At 39.1% G+C, this 17,129-nt stretch overlaps 1 protein-coding gene and 1 pseudogene across 1 annotated transcript; one reads left to right on the forward strand and one right to left on the reverse strand.

The window, feature by feature from the left end:
* The first annotated feature begins 11,004 nt into the window (after positions 1-11,004).
* On the forward strand, positions 11,005-16,277 carry LOC147515284 (uncharacterized). The gene is made up of 8 exons (XM_086586534.1): positions 11,005-11,378; positions 11,472-11,628; positions 11,725-11,782; positions 13,344-13,784; positions 13,881-13,985; positions 14,969-15,048; positions 15,145-15,286; positions 15,398-16,277. Exons 4-7 carry the CDS (start codon positions 13,434-13,436, stop codon positions 15,278-15,280), a joined length of 672 nt encoding a protein of 223 aa, XP_086442660.1. The 5' UTR covers positions 11,005-11,378; positions 11,472-11,628; positions 11,725-11,782; positions 13,344-13,433; the 3' UTR covers positions 15,281-15,286; positions 15,398-16,277.
* Positions 12,333-13,338, reverse strand: LOC147515285 (homeobox-leucine zipper protein HAT22 pseudogene; annotated as a pseudogene).
* Positions 16,278-17,129: the final 852 nt, after the last annotated feature.

Here is a 17,129-nt window from a genome sequence, read left to right on the forward strand (position 1 = left end):
AACATCAAGGCGGCTAATGAAAGATTGGGGGGTGACCCAATGCATCCGAAAGAAGCTGTTGAATTCAATGCTTGCCTTCGTATCACTCGGACCTGTCGACATTAATTCAATTGGATTTTTCTACACATGGTGGAACAAGTCTATTGGTACAGCCAGAATCATGTCAAGGATTGACATATGCCTAGTAAACAGTTTGTGGCTGACTCGTTATCCTCATTTTGTAGCTGAGTTTCTACCTCTAGGAGTATCGGATCACTCGCCAGTGCTCCTTACGTGGGTTGACCATTCCAGAACTCCAACTCCATTCAGATTTCGAAATTTTTGGGTTTACCAATCAGAGTTTAAGGCCATGATAGAGGAAGTATGGAGCACCAAAATTTACAATAACCCGATGTATATCTTGGTACGTAAATTTTCGGGCCGTTTGAAGACAATAATAAGGCCATGGGCAAGGATGAATTTTTCAAATCTCCATGAGAGAGTGAACTCAGCTAGGTAGGAGTTACAGGATGCTCAAGTAAATTTCCAGAATAATTCAAGTGATGTTAATATAGGAGAAAAAGAAAGGGCGGCCATGAAGAAGTATATTGAGCTAGCAAAAGCTGAAGAGATAGACATGCAACAGAAATCAGAGGAGAAATGGAGTACAGATGGGGATATATGTACTAGTTACTTCTTCAATTCTTTGAAGGAAAGAGAGGCTAAGAAAGGAATATGGGCCATCTCCAACGACAATGGGGTAACAGTATATGGGCAGACAGAAGTCGCACAGAGTATTGTAAAGTACTTTATCCAAACAGTGGGAACTGCAGCCCCATCAATCAGCGAGAGAGAGTTCTTTATGGGTTTGAAAGTTAGAAATGTGATTGATCCAGTCATGAGAGATGTATTGGACGCCGATATCACTGATACAGAAATCAGGGAAGCATTGTTTGCGATGGAGAATAATAAAGTGTCAGGGCCAAATGGGTACAATCCTTTCTTTTTTAAACACTGCTAGGATATAGTGGGGCAGGATGTCTTGAATGCTATCAGGAATGTCTTCAGAACTTGTAAGATGCCGAGGGGAACAAATGCTACGTTTCTATGCCTAATTCCAAAAAAGAGCAATCCTTCTAAGGTGGAAGATTATCGCCTATTCAGACTTTGCAATACTCGTACAAGTGTGTTTCCAAAGTGATTACATCTCGGCTGCAACTGGTTATTTCAGAGTTAGTACATGAGAATCAATCTGCCTTTATCCCTGAGAGATCGATACAAGATAACATCCTTCTAGCTCATGAAGTGTTAAGAGGCTACGAAAGAAAACATGGTACCCCAAGATGCTCAGTCAAGGTGGATATTAGAAAGGCGTATGATATGGTAAGTTGGGAAACTATTCTAGTCATGTTGGATAAATTTCTCTTCCCACCAAAGATGAAGAGATGGATACAGATGTGTATAAGCTCACCTTACTATTCTATTCTTTTAAATGGATCACCGGAAGGGTTTTTTGCGGGAGGAAGAGGTCTAAGACAGGGCGACCCCATGTCCCCATATCTTTTTGTTTTAATCATGGAGATTTTGGGTTGTGTGATTGACAAAAACACATATTTACACACGTTTATCGGCTTTCAGTTACTTATTTCTTAAGTCCGAGGTCCACAGTCCAAAGTCCGAGGTCCACAGTCCAAGTCCAAAGTCCAACGTCCGTATAGTCGTACGTTTTAGTCAAGTTACCTTACTCACGTGGGATTGGTAGGATAGGTCGAGTAAGGGATCATCCAAACCTTAGGGCTCGGATAGGTTCACATCTGGAATTACAACTTTAAGTGAGTAGGATTTTTAGGTTCTTTTTAGTTGGTTTTAATTAAATTAACGGTAATGTAAATTACTACGGTGATTAAATATAAGTAAACAAAATATAGAGAAACAGGGAGAGAGTTAATCATGCTCATGCAAGAATCATTTTTCAACAGCTTTTATTACCAAATCACTACATCTCTAGTTCGCCTCGCTTTTGGAGACGACGCCGAAAGTATTGATCCCTAGTGCATGCCCACATCTCTAGGTCGATTTCACTAGCATAAGGAGTTTTAATAATACCGCGATCTCGGTATATTATCTCCGCTCCTCGCACAAGTTCACATCATTTGGACGAATTGGGAGTCGCCTCGACACTGCAGAGTCGCTACGAGACATTTTGGTCGCTACAGATCAATTATGGAGCATCAAGATCTCCAACTTTGTACGCCGAGTCGACCATTTTGGGACCGGATGTTAATTCTATGCCTAATTCCTAAGTAGTGATTCTAGAATATTAACGAAGTTAATCCGATTTTCACACGAAGTAAAGATAACCCTCCCCTCGGTGGGGAGGGGGAATTAGCTCATCATCATAGCAGAATAATAAAACTTGTCAGATACATTAAGTAAATAAATGCGGGATGTAAATTAAACAAGAAAAGAAATGACCGTTATTAAGGGTAAAATAACTTTATCGTATTAAATTTCTTGAAATAAAAATGGCTAAGGTAAGTAATCTTGAAGAAAAACTAAACGTAGCTAAAGCATTAATATGCTGAAGACCTCATAATGAAGGCGACCCCTTCATATTTATAGGCATCATAGGATGACCATCCGTGAATGATTTTAATTTGCTTTTGGCAGGTAGCTGGTTTATTTGTTCAAAACTTTGAGAATCAAAGTTTTGTTTTGATATGTTTATCTTTTTCGCCTTTTTTTTGTTTTAAAGTTTCGTCGTTATTAATTTCAATTCAAACCACCTGGTTTGAATTGGTACGTGTCTTCTTTCTTGCCAGGTGGTATCAATTTAAAACCATCATTTGCCACCTGCCTATGCTGACTCATCATGCCTTCTGGGCCCGCAGAGTGTGTCCACTTAGTGTGTCCAGTGGCGGCGCCGAAATTGGCGTTTTTACTACTTTTGTCCTTGCGCAGAGTTCGTCGCCCGGGTCGCTATGGCAACTTCACTAGCCAACGTCGGCACCTAGATTTATCCGATTTGAGCTTCCGGAAGTTTCCTCGCCTCTTTTTGTATGTGGGCCCGCCTTGTAATCGGGTTCGTTTTTTGGAAACTTCGGCTCTAGTCGGGGCTTTGTTGGCTTTTACGAGGGGATTGAGCGGGAATTCCAATATTCCCGTGATTCTTGTACTTGGCAAGCTTCACTAGCCAACGCGGCACCTAGATTTATCCGATTTGAGCATCGGAAGTTTTCGCGCTTTTTATATGTGGGCCCGATTCGCGACCGGTTTCGTTCTTTTGGGAACTTCGGCTCTAGTCGCTTTGTTGGGCTTCACGCGGGGGATTGAGTGTGAATTCCCAATATTCCCAGATTCTTGTAATTTTGGCAGCTTCACTAGCCAACGCCGGCACCTAGATTTATCCGATTTGAGCATCGAAAAATTTGCTACTTCTTCATATGTGGGCCCGCTCCAAGACCGGTTCTCGTTTCTTTTGGAAACTTCGTTCATCGGGTCGAGTGGGAAACTCCAAATGTTCCCGTGATTCACGTACTTTGATGTATGTTTTATCACTATCTTCATTTTAATTGCGGAAACGCAAAAAGTACGAAAATATAATTAGTACATGATTATTAAACACATAATCGACCAAAATGCTATGTCCCCGGGGTTTAATATTACAGTTTTGGGTGCTTATCACACCACCCCTTAAAAAAGACTTTGCTTGTCCTCAAGCAAAGAAGAGACATTAAAACGATAAGTGATCAAAAATGTGTTGTCCTAAGCTAAATCTCATTTCAAGCAGAGAGCGGTTGCATTGACCGTGATGCAACAACAAGGCCTTGAACCACTAGGAATTCCCTAGTGGACGAAGTTATAGCCCTCGCGGAGAGTTTTTCGAGAAGATACTCACAAACTTCATTTATACTACAACGACTCAGTAACAAATGCTTGTTTCCTTAATTAATCTCAGATATCTAGACATCTCACTAGCAAGGGAAACAAGGATTTTATTCTTTCAAAATTCAAGTTAATATACATACAATAATCGAAACATCTACGTATGAGCATGCATGCAGTGATCTAATAATGAAATGTACGAGCAGGGCCGTTTCTGGATCCTTTGGATAGCGTCCTTAAGTAGGTTCTCACAGGTATGTGTCGAAACACAATTTCTCTCTTATTTTTCCACTCAAGCTTTGCTATCTCCGGTAATGCGGTGGGCACACGTTTCCTCACATACTCAATGACGGTCGGAGGAGCCGAGGTTAGAAGTCACAACTACTACTTATTATCACACTATCCTATTCCTAATTGAGCTAGAGGTCTTTATTAGGTGTTACGGGGCTTAGGTGGTAGTGTAGAAGAAAATGGAATGGAAAGTTCAAAAAAAATGATAATTATGAGAGAATAAGGTCTTCGAGATATTTATACTAGAGAAATCTTTTTTTTTTCCTGCTTCCAACATGGTTTCCATACTTGGATTTTTCAAGCTTTTGTATTCCCTTTTGATTTGATCTTTGGGGGAAATTCTAACCTTGATATTTCTTTTGATTTTTGGAAACCTATTTCTATTTTTTTTTTTTTTTTTTTTTCCTTCTGAAACAGGTAACTGATTTTGATTTGTGCATAGGTTTTTCTCTTCATTTTTCTGCACTTCATCCTATTTCTCATACTCATCATCTAGGTAGGCTTATTTATTTGTGGTTACTAGATGGGTAATGATTTTATTGGTGAAGTAGAAAGGATTAATGAAAGGTTCAAATGGGGCAACTAAGCGGAAAAAAAAAAATTTACAGTGCTGAATTTTTGGCTATATCGATCCAAAGAATGCCTAAATTTCGCCTAGGATTTGGGTAGTGATCAAGTAAGTAGGCGTGTGAACTTCTATTCGAAGAACTACTCCCTCCGCGGTCATTACTCATATATCATACATTTTGAGGCTTTTGGTTAGATTCTTACAGGGATATGGAAACTAAGTTGTCTAACCGTGGGTCCTTAAACTTCATCACGTGTACACATTTAATGATAGTCGGTCGTGAATGCTCATGAAAAGATGTAAAAACTATTGCATAATGATTAAATTAAGTTTCTAAGAACAAGTCCTAATTTTGATACTAGGGTGAGATTTCTAAATATTTTTCATCATATAAAGAGAAACGAGAATTTGTCACTAAACACGTTTATTTAGACATTAAGTAACTATGTACAACTATGCATGCCTAATTTTTGCAAAAGGTTCTCACCACCACCCCAAGCAAATGGACATCGTGGTCCTCTAAGTGTTAAGATGAAGAAAGAGTATACCCGGAGGCTTTGAGCAAAAATAAAGTCGACATCTTCCACGTAAATTTATTGTAACACACTATATATTATACATCATAAAAGTAGAAGCACACCGTTAGAGTAGCATTAATCGTTAGGTCACTTATTTATTTCACATCAAAACATAAAACAAATATGTACAAGCATCAACTCACATTGCCCCAACCTTGAATTGGGGGATAGTCCTTCCTTGCCTCGTCCCTGTAGAAATGCCATTCCTTCGCATCCCGCCAATCTATCATAGCTTTCCAGACTTCACTCCACTTCCTTTTCTTTGCATTGTCTAGATGAGCTATCATTTTATCATCATTAGGGAAAGAACGAACTTTCTTAAGATACCTTGCAGGGCGTGTCCATGTCCGAAATCGCAAGGAACGAATTATCTTGTTTGTTGGACACATAGAGTCTAACCTTTACCCAGCCTTGAAAGGTGGCTGCAAACTCGTGGAAATATGTCCTCACTATCCCCGCATGTCGTGAATCGGCGGGGTGATGTAATCTTGCCGAAAAGACCTAGCCTTCTTAAGATTCTCAATTACTAGTTTCAGAATGTCAAGGTGGTACGTTCTTTGGGCCAATGCATGGAATGTCTTACACGCGCTTCCTTTGATGCCGTGGAAAAATGCCAATCTCCCATGATGTTGAGGAAGAATAAATAGCATGGCGGTTCCTACATTCATGGTCATACCGGCTAGTGGAATAGTGTATTCTCGCCATCGGGCCGCCTTCGCACGCGTTCTTTGGCGTGGGCAAGGCCATCGCCATAGCGGGCACACAAAATCTTCCCTAGAGTAGTCATTAAGGTCATTCTCTATCATGTATTGGATGGGGAGATCCGGGTCGAAGAGGAGGAAGGTCTAGAGCCATAGCCACCGTTGGCTCATAGAAGGGCGTGTCGGGTGTTACCAATAATGTAGTGTAAACCCATTCAACGGAAACCCCGACGGTGGTAGATCTTCCATGTTATTATATAAAAGTAAGCTACCAAACCGGGGAGTATGTCCGCTCGGGTGTAGAATGAGAGAGTTCCATCCAACTTGAGTGATGTAGTCTCTGAAAAGATGTCCATATGCCGGAGAATTTAGTAAGGAATGGAAAGATTGTTTTGGAATCATCTTTGGAGCTTCCATTCTGTGAAAAAAATGTGACCCTTTCGCTCCTGAAGGATCCAGAGAAGGTGGAGGAAGGTCTTGTTGATGTCGGAAGGCTTCGAGGTGCCAATGACGTTCAGTCCCAGCCATTGAGTCACTGCTAGCTGGTTCCGTCGCACCGAGCGCTGATACGCGCATTTCCCGTCGATGTTGTACTCTCCCTCGATAAGCGTGTCGAGCATTAGGTCGTAAGTCCGTGGGTACCGGACCGCTTCTTGAAGTCAGTCAAGGTGGTCGACCCGATGGAATGCCCGTGATCGGGAGAGCAACACCGGTGACTGACTTCGCGGGCACACCCTCGACGGTGATCCAAAAAATGGTCGCCATTAAAGCTTCCATTGTCGTAGAATTTCATCACCAAATCCTTAGAATAAAGCCCTCCATTGGTATATAACAAACTCTCCCATCCTCTAGAGTGAATTTCGTGATCAAAGAATGGAGCAAACATCCCGTTTTCAAACAAATTTCCAAAAAAAATTTCCACACAAATCCGTCTGTTTCCAGCCATTGCTGATCTAAGAGGGAGGATGGCTATTGATTATTGATGAGGGGAAGAATTGGGATGATCTGACGGAAGGAAATCTTGATCGATGTGAGGGGTCTCGCGAGACACGGTTTTAGTGTGGGCCTGTCTCGTGCGAGACTGATTCGAGAGGGGGCAAGATCCGGTTTTTTAGGAAGACGAATCGTGGAATAGTGACGCGTGTTATCGGGTTGTTTGGGTTTAAATGGGTCGAGAAATCGATATTTGGGTTGGGCCAAAAATTTTTCGAAGCCCAAATCAAGCCTAAAGCCTGATTTAAACCTAAAAATCTAAATGCGTACCCATGACTCGTTTGGACTCCGAATTGGACGAATGAGATATCAAAACGATCGGCACGAAAAATTCTATCCAATTGTATGAGTCATTCTTGAAAGTCACAATTTTTTTTAAGGGTTTTATTTACATACAAGGGAGATATAATGAAAACACCGGATGTCCGTGGAGTCACCATCTTAAATCATAGACAACCGGCCATGTCGGCTCGAGTTTAACCCAATCCAGCCGATCGTGGCTTCACCTCTATGTATTATGGGGTTAGGGGCAGGACGGTACCATCCCGGACCGCGGCGCCACGGTCTAATAGAATTGCCCTTTTACATATCGGCTATCCTCAAACCGCCCCCAAGGGACTCAAAGTAACCAATTATAGGGTTGGTCTGGTGGAATCCATTGCCCGTTTGTGTTCCAAGTATGCAACATCTGAGGTTTTACATTTAATCCCCTTGTGCAAAACTTAATGCAAAGGGAAAAGGTAACAAAATAAACATATTTACAAGGTGAGTCTTTTAACGTCAGATCCTCAAGACGAATCGAGTCTTTTAATGTCATATTCTCAAGACAAATCCCATCCTGTGGGAGAAACGGCGCGGCGACGAAGATTATCCTGCGCAGCTGGTGTTAGACAAAAGTATACCTTAAACTGGCTAGTATCGGATAGGAAGTCGGGCCTAGATGAAGGGTGTTTGGCAATGCATACACCAGCCCATCCTTCGCGCACGTCGTTTACGAGCAAAAGAACTACGACCATTTCCTATTCGTGATGAGTGAGACTTACACCAAATGATTAGCTGAAGTTCACGAGGTAGAGAGTAGAAAAGGGAAGAGAAGGAAGGAGGTGAAATTTTAGGTACCCATCGTTTACCGAAAAGCACGTTTGCTCGTGGTGCAGAAGACATTTATACTCGGGGCCCAGTTCTGTAAAAGAGTTTTCGTGGACTAAGGTTCCGGGCGCTTTGCAACCACACACCTCAAAGAACTTTGGAGATCATAAGATAGAAGATGGCCCGGGCTACCAAAATGGCGCACTCTATAGAAACAGGATCGAAAGTACGCATCTAAACATCTAGTCGGTATAACCGGATTCAAGAAGAGTCCGTTCAACATCCGGTGGCGTAATTGCGTGGTAATGTTTTTAGCGTTGCCCATTGACTTGAAATTCACTGTTATCTTTTGGATTAAGCAAAGAGATTGCCCCATAATGTTTCACACGGTGACACAATGAAAGGACCGGACCATCGCGGTTTTCAATTTACCGGGAAAGATGTGTAATATGGAGTTGACAAGAAAAACTTTTGGCCAATTTTGAAATCCTTACATAAAATGTGCTTGTGCGGCACTCTTTTCATATTAGCTTTGTAGGATTCGAGAGAGATCATAAGCATCACTCCAATCTCCTCTAGCTCATTTAATTTGTTTTTTTTCTTTGCCACCGATGATATTGTAATTGAGGCTTTTGATGGCCCAAAAGGCACGGTGCTCAAGTTCAACCGCGGATGACAAGGTTTTCCAAAACAATGCGGTAAGGAGACATCCCTATAGGTGTCTTAAATGTTGTTCGGTATGCCCACAAGGCATCCGAGAAGCGAGAGACCGATCCTTTCTTGATGGGTTGACAGTTTTCTCCGAATAGACTTTATCTCTCGTTGGAGACTTCCACTTGGCCACTCGTTTGTGGGTGGTATGGAGTAGCAACCTTGTGAGTAACTCCATATTTTTTCATTAAAACCCAAAAATTTTGTTACAAAATGTGTACCCCCATCATCGATGATAGCTTTGGGAACACCAAAACGAGAGAAAATGTTTTCTTTTACAAATCTCACGACAGATCTTATGGTCATTTGAGCGACATCGCGAAAGTGCCTCAATCCATTTGGACACATAGTCTACAAGCGACTAAAATGTATAGAAAACCTTGAGAAATAGGGAAGGGTCCCATAAAATCAATGCCCCAAACATCAAAAATTTCCACAATCAAAATAGGATTTAGGGGCATCATATTTCGTTTGGTAATTCGACCTAGGTGTTGACAACGAATGCAAGCTACGCAATGTTCGTGGTGCATCGTGAAAAAGGGTAGGCGAGTAAAACCACATTGTAACACCTTGACCGCAGTTTTCTTTCCACTGAAATGACCTCCGCAAGATTGTTCATGGCAAAAGGATAATACGTCGGTGTGTTCCCAATCGGGAATGCAGCGACGAATGAGTTGGTCGGAACAATACTTAAAGAGGTAGGGTTCATCCCAGAAATAATATTTTACAAATGGATAAGAACTTTTATGATCGGGACGTGACCAAAAGGAGGGGACTTCCTCAAGAACTAGGTAGTTAACGATATCCGCGTACCATGGGGATGAAAAAATAGAGTACAAGTATTCGTGCGGGAAGGAATCACCGATAGCTTTCGTAATCACTATCGATGTCACCAACCAGCCTTGATAAATGGTCGGCTACTTACATTTTCGATTCCTTTCTTGTCTTTGATTTCCGGGGTGAATTCTTGTAAAGAGAAGGATCCAGCGGAACAATCATTGTTTTCGCGCCCTTTTTCGCGAAAGTAAGTACCGAATTGCGGCATGGTCAGTATATACTATGGTCGATGTTCCAACTAGGTAGGGGCGAAACTTATCCAAAGCATAGACAACAGCTAGGAACTCTTTCTCAGTTGTGGTATAATTACGTTGAGCGTCGTTAAGAGTTTTACTAGCGTAGTAAATGACAACGGGTTTGTCGTCACGTCGTTGGCCTAGCACAGCACCAATAGCAAAGTCGCTAGCGTCACACATCAGTTCGAATGGTTGAGACCAATCAGGGGGTTGAATGATAGGAGCGGTAGTCAGAGCGGTTTTTAGAGTATCAAAAGCTTGTTTGCAATTGAAATTGAAGTCGAAACAACCCTTGAATGTTTTTGTATCCCTTAAAAAATTATTACTATATAACTCTTGAGTTATATCCCATTTTGTAAAATTATCGAAACCCATTGACAGCCCTACTCACGGCTAGAATCATGCATATATAACTCGTCCAATATTACCATAATCCAACATTAAACAATATAATAAATACTCTAACAAATTATGGGGTTTGCGCCACAGCTGTCTAAGGAGTAAGGACTATAACAAAGTTAGCGCCATAGCTCTCTAAGGAGTAAGGACTATAACAAAATCTACCCACATAGATCCAACAGAATGCACTTGTTTGCAACTATGTCAGACTTGGACTATTTAAGGTTACTCTCTCCCACAACCACCTCAACGTGCTTCGATCTAAGCTTTGGCCCACTCAAATGTGTTTGTCCATAAAGCCCCAAATACAATCAATCACATTATCACACCAAAGAATATTCCAAGAAAAAAAAATACTAAGGTCTATGGATTCATAAAATTAATTTATATTATGAAATATATGGTTTTAAAAGTAACTAGATGTTACATTTGGATTTATCATTACCTTATTAATTTTCTTAGATACCGCGCCATACGCTTGTAAACATATCAGTCAAACCTCTCCCAAAACCTAGAGGCGTCACTGTTTACAACTACATTACGCAACTCCAGATCAAATCTTTCGAGTAACGTACACACTACGATTTGGAACATCAACATGATTTGCCTTAATGATGTACTTGCACTACACCATAACAGGCTATTTGCAACATGCACCTTTTTTTGCTTTGTAACACATTTTTAGCATTGGTAAGTTGCCTACGCTTATATAAGCGTTGCGAATGTCAATAAGTGTTGGTTTAATTAGGAGGAATTTCAAGAATTAATTCAAGAATTTCAAGAATTAGGGTAAGTGTTAGAAACTTTAAATTTTGGGCGAAAGAGGGAAATGAAATAAAATCGCGCTCGTTATTTCGTTGAAACATAACAAAAAAAACCCTTTGTCTTCCACTCCACTACCCTCTGTCTTCCACTCCCTTCTCTTCTCTCAATCCCCCCATTACAGGAAAACCAAATAAAGTTCAAAGCTTTGATTTCGGTTTTAGGTTCGGGTTTGGGATTTTGATTTTTAGGTTATCGCCCACCACCAGAAAACCGTCGATTTTAAAGGAGAAGTATTATAAGATTGGTACCCTAATTCGTGATTTCGCTACTGAGAAATCTCAAGGAGGTAATTTAAATCGTAACTTCATATCTTTCTTCTTCTTCTTCTTCTTCTTCTTCTTCTTGTTCAATTGATTTTAATAATCAATTTTTTTAATAGAACGAAGAGTAGTTGGATTGAAGAACTGAGATCTACATTAGATCTAACTAATGAACATCTTGAAGAAGCTAAAGGATTAAAAGAAAGTGCTGATTAGGAACTTAAAGGATTTGAAGTTGAATTGTCGCTAAATGATTCTTCTATTCTAGCTCAATAGGTTTTATTTTCCCCAAATTTGTTTTTTCAATTTTTGTACGGAATGTTAGGGTTTTTTTTTTTGTTACTCATTAGTTTGTTGATTTTTTCAAAGTAGGATTTGTTTGATTCAAGAGGAGATTTCGAAGATTGGATCTCAAGTTGAAGCTCTTAAGGTGAGTTGTTGTTGTTGTTGGGTTTTTTTTTTTTTTTAATGTGGAGTTATTTTATAGTTTTGTGATGAATAAATAATTATTGCATTTATTTATTGTTGAAAAATGAATGGATGGATGAATGTTGGTTTGTGTGGATGGTGTGACTAGACTGAAGAACGAATTCACCGAGATGATTTTTTGTTTTTAGATTTCCTTGTTTGTGCTATTTGTATATTTGAGGATTTGGTTGGTTCACTTTTACCCAATAAAATTGCAAGCTTTGTTGTTGTTGTTCATATGGCACAAATTTGCAACTCCTTTAGTTAATTAGAAGTCTACTTCATGTGAGTGGTTTTTGGTAGCTGGTTCCACAATTATATGAAAAAAAATAAAAATGCTCATTAGATTATCATTCCATCGCCGAGGGAGCATAAATAAATAACCCCAATCAACATGCTTATGCTTAGAAGTGCAGTAGAAGAATTTAAACTATAATAATATATAGCCAAAAAATATAGATTTATTAAAAAAGAAAAGAGTATTTAACTTTCTATTAATTTTTCACACAAAGTCACAGTAGTATCTTCATATATATGATCCTCTAGAAGAACATTTGGGGTTACCATGTTAATTATCTTTGCATCAGTAGCAGTATGTGTAAAGGTAAATAGAGCTCCTACCCTATCTTAACAAAAAGTGGGGAACCTGTATATATCTAACAAGCTGTAGAAGGATGAGTGTAAGGGTTATATATTTGAGGTTCTTTTGCAACTGTATATGAGACCTTGGAGGATGTGTTAATGCCTCCACTTCCAATCCGCTCACATGATGGGCACATTGTGAGTGTAGTTGCTGGGAGATGCATTAAGAGTGGTGGTGCTACTTTCAGTTCATGTAGCTCTTTTTGTAGCCTCTTGTTCTCTTGTCTTAGAGCCTCACTACACTTCTTCAAGTATTCACAGTCTACTTCAGTTTGCTTCAATTTGGTTATGTAGAAACAATATATTAGTTATGTATGACATTATAAATATAATTAAAACAAAATATAAACTGTTAAATGTGTGCCCTAATATAATATGCATGGGGAGGAGGGGTTAAGATCAAAGTATCAGTCTTCAATAGAGCACCTTGTTGAGTAGTATATCGATTGGGCCTTGTCAAGGACATCTTTGATACTTATAGATTAACATGTATAGTTAAGGTAATCTGATGCTCATTTAATGGTGGTACAACTTAAAGATATGAACCTAGCTCTCCTGTTTTGGAACCAAACTTCAATTTGTCGAGGCCGTAGGTTCAACTGCTTTGCCAAGGCTAGTTTTTGCTTCTACATACATATAAGGGAAGACCTTATTAGAAATACAACAAACGTTATAGTGCATATATACTAGAAAAGAAAGAGTAGTCAACTAGTATATGCGCACTGGATTCAGGGTAGTATTCTCCTTGAAACTGTCCTCCAAGAGTGAAGATTGTTCTTTCGACAGTCTCAACTTCTTTCTTGTATTACCTTCTTCATCTTCATCACTAATCACCCTTTTACAAACCCTCTCTAACTCCATAATCTCTAACTCCATTATAGGCTTTGTACTGGGCGCACAACTAATCCATTGAAGCACAGTTCAGTTTCTAAATATCCTGATTTTGAAGCTTATAAAGTCGATTTACTGCCATGGTCAGCACTTCCAAAAGAGAGAGATGGAGAGAATTTGTTGCAAAGAGAGAGAAGGAAGATTTAAGTCCGAATGTTAGTTCTATTACTGATGACTATGTTGATGAGTATTCCGATGTTGAACAGAAGGGTCTTGATGATGTTGAAAATGACCAGTTTCTTCAACAAGAAGAAGAGGAAGAAGCAGCATTACAGAAAGGAAAGTTGTTTGTTCGAAAGATTTTAAATAAACGTAAAAATAAAGAAAAAATCACCGAATCAAATAGTTGGGAGGACAATTCTCTTTGTAGATTTCTTGGAGAAGCAATTTCTGTTGATGAAGCTCGTCGAAGATGGCCGTTTAGATACGAGGTCTGTGATTAGCAAGGTTTACTTTTATTTTTATTTATTTAGATTTCTGAGAATTGTTTGTTTGTTTGTGGTGATGTTGTTTTGTATAAATGACAGAAGAAGGATGGCAAAGAAGAAGAAGTAATGATTGCAAGGCGACATTTTTCTCAAGCTTTGGTGCATGGATGCGTTTATAATCTATATGATGATGTCCATGTGCAAGTAAGTAATGTTGGCTGTCTTTTGAAATTAAATGCTTGATATTATGCACTGTGTGGATAACACGACAATCATTTCTACATATTGAAACTTTGTGCTAGTGATTGTGTGATTGTTAATGAACTTCTGTGTTATTCTTATTGTCTCTAGTCTTATTGACAGAACTGTGCTTAGATCAAGTTTGTAAATAATACGACAACGTTAACAACATTTTTCCTAATGGACATAAATCAATCATTGAACTACAAATGAACTTACCTGGGTCCTGTTGAAAAGCACATAGAAGTCTTTAATTGTAGTCTTCACGATAACCTGATTAGTGGGTTGTATTGGTCAGATGTGGATCACTTGACATGTATGCCCTTTTTTGTGGCTTAACTATGCTGCAGTCGTTCATTTATGTGCTTGTTATGTTTTAAAAATGATTATGAGAGAAATTACTTATCACATGTATTAGGTGTGAAAAGTACTTATTAAAGTAACAACCAGCTTGAATGAGCATGTAACATTTACTTAGTGTGTATCTTCAATGAACTATATGACTTGGCACCGCAAGAACTATAGTCAGAAGTAGCTGTCTACTTCATAGCTATGTTACTCCATTTCCCTGTTTGGATCACTGAATTGAATGCTTCTATTTGTTCTTGCTGTAAAAGTCTATAATTATTAAGTCTTATTTCTGTGAGAAGTGGGGTTTCTTTGGGTGTGGTATATGACTTTCTATTAGTTTAATCCCAGTGGTTGTATAGAGTGATCAACCAATAAGCTTCTTCCTGGTTGGGCCCGAGTAATTTTGGACTTAGTGTTGTGCATAGAGAAAGAATCTTTCTCTCAACAAGTTGTTAAAACTAAGCATTTTGGCTTCTTTGGACAGTGCCCAATTAAAGTGGGTCTAAAAAATCGGTGTAGGTCAGCCTGGTGGTGGCATGATTGTTGGTTTTCCATTTTGGAATTCTTACTTAAGTACTTGCCTGCTTTTATTGCAGTCCTTGAGGTTGGTGATGGAGTATTTGAGGTGTTATCTACATCTGGAGATACACATCTTGGGGGAGATGACTTTGACAAGGTTTGTTCGCATCTTTTACTCTTTCAGGTCTTAATTTTAATAATGTAACTTGTGATCCTCCAGTAACTAATATCTATGTCTTTAATATGAACAAAGAGTTGTTGATTGGCTTGCTTTGAGCTCCAAAAGGGATGAAGGTATTGATCTTTTGAAGGACAAGCAAGCTCTTCAACACCGAATCGGAGACGGTGAGAAAGCCAAGATGGAGTTGTCATCTTTGGACGCAAGCTAATATCAGGTTTGTTTATTGTCCTTTTCGTTTTATGTTGTTTTACGTGTGTTTCTTGTTCATTATTGCATCCGTGTAATTTGCTATTTATTTTCCTTTTCTTGTGGTGATCTTTGCTAGTTTATCTTTCATCACGCAAGAATGGCCGATGGACCTAAGCACATTGAGACCACCCTTACTAGGGCCAAGTTTGAAGAACTGTGTTCGGACCTCCTTGACAGGTATATGACTTTATATTTGTTAGAGTGTGATACACCATATTGTGTATGTGTGTGAGCCTGTGCAGTTTAAGCGCCGCTTAATCGGCACATAAGCGCTATAAGCTATTACACCGATCTGATGTGGTAAAAAGTTAGAGGTCTAAGTGGGATTGAAAAATCGGCCAATTTGTTCCGCTTAGTCGGACGATTTACGATAAATCGGCTTGGAAAAATCGCCACTTAATAGTTTTGTGGTTTTGGTTTTTTATTTTTTTGTGAGTACGGCACATATAAGAAGTTGTACACCCAAAAAGGCCACACTATTAAACCCACGATGTTCTCTACTTCTCTTCACTTGTTCACAATAAAAACAAAAAACAAAAAAACCCACCACCGACCACTCCAGCACAACAACAGCAGTGGCAACACTCAGGCAACCTCCATCCCTCCCAGGTTAGTCATTCACTCATTCTTATCACTTTTTCTGATTTGTTTTCTTATTTGTTTTTTCTAATTTTTCTTGGAGAGTTTGTGAGGGAAGGTGATGATCTCTCTTGGGGCCAAGTTCTAGTGGCAAGAGGAGCTGATGTTGCGGCAGCTCCTAGCACAAAGGGTGAAACTGGAAGCATTTAGAATTTTGGATGAGGGCAAAGACATTAATATTGAATATTGGGGATTAGTAGCACTTTAGAGTTTAAAGACTAGTAGTCTGTCATGTAGTCAACATTTTTGTGTGTTCTGTTTAACTTCTGCACAATAGACAATATTTCAATGAGGCTATGCTTGATTTTTTTTTTTTTGACTTTCTTGTGTTTTATCATATATATTATGGCTTAAACTGCACAGGTGTGAGCGTGGCTATGAATACTGGCACACAGTAATATCTGTTTATTGTAGGTTTAGTTGGCCTCGCTACAAAATATATGAGAAATTATTTTTTTTATCAGCAATCCATCAGCAATGGTTTATAACCGTTACAAACAACTTTGCAACAGTTAAGAACCGCTGGTAATATTTTTAACAAATTACTAATGCTTAAAAAGCGTTTGTGAAATCAAAAAACCGTTGCAAAGGTTTAAATTTGTGTACGAAATAGTTACAAAAAGCATTGGCAATTTCTGTTTGCAACTGTTAATAACCGTTGGAAATTTCTGTTTGCAACGCTTATTAACCATTGCAAATATTTCCAACACTTTACCCACGCCATATTTGCAACTCTTAAAAAGCGTTGCGAAAATTATTAGCAACGGTTTTTTGCCGTTGCAAATAGCCTGTTATGGTGTAGTGTTGTGTTCATTCCTCTTCAAATTCTATAATACCATCTAGTGTATGCTTCATCATCACATATCATTTGCGTTACGTCAATGCCCTATACTCGAGTGGAAAAGGCCATTCCCAGTTTCTTGGTTATGAATTTCATACCAAACTTGGTTTGCCATTAACTGCATACAACAAAAAGAGATATTTATTGAGCTTTCAACAAAAACTAATATTAACATGCAATAACAAAATACAAATTGTTAACTGAAATGAGGAACATAAAATCCACCTTCTTAGCAAAGCAACCGTCAGTCTCAAAACCCCAAAGAAAAGAAGAAGAACAAAAGATAGAAATGATTATTGAGAAGAAATTAAAGTTGTGGTGTTGAGGA

The sequence above is a fragment of the Coptis chinensis genome, chromosome 2 (genome assembly GCF_015680905.1).
Source record: "Coptis chinensis isolate HL-2020 chromosome 2, ASM1568090v1, whole genome shotgun sequence".
In the NCBI taxonomy this organism is placed as follows: Eukaryota; Viridiplantae; Streptophyta; class Magnoliopsida; order Ranunculales; family Ranunculaceae; genus Coptis; species Coptis chinensis.

Coding starts and splice junctions, on each gene's coding strand:
- LOC147515284 (XM_086586534.1), top strand. CDS start 13,434: ATGGTCAGCACTTCCAAAAGAGAGAGATGGAGAGAATTTGTTGCAAAG. Junction 13,785..13,880: donor GATGGCCGTTTAGATACGAG/GTCTGTGATTAG, acceptor TATAAATGACAG/AAGAAGGATGGCAAAGAAGA. Junction 13,986..14,968: donor ATGATGATGTCCATGTGCAA/GTAAGTAATGTT, acceptor CTTTTATTGCAG/TCCTTGAGGTTGGTGATGGA.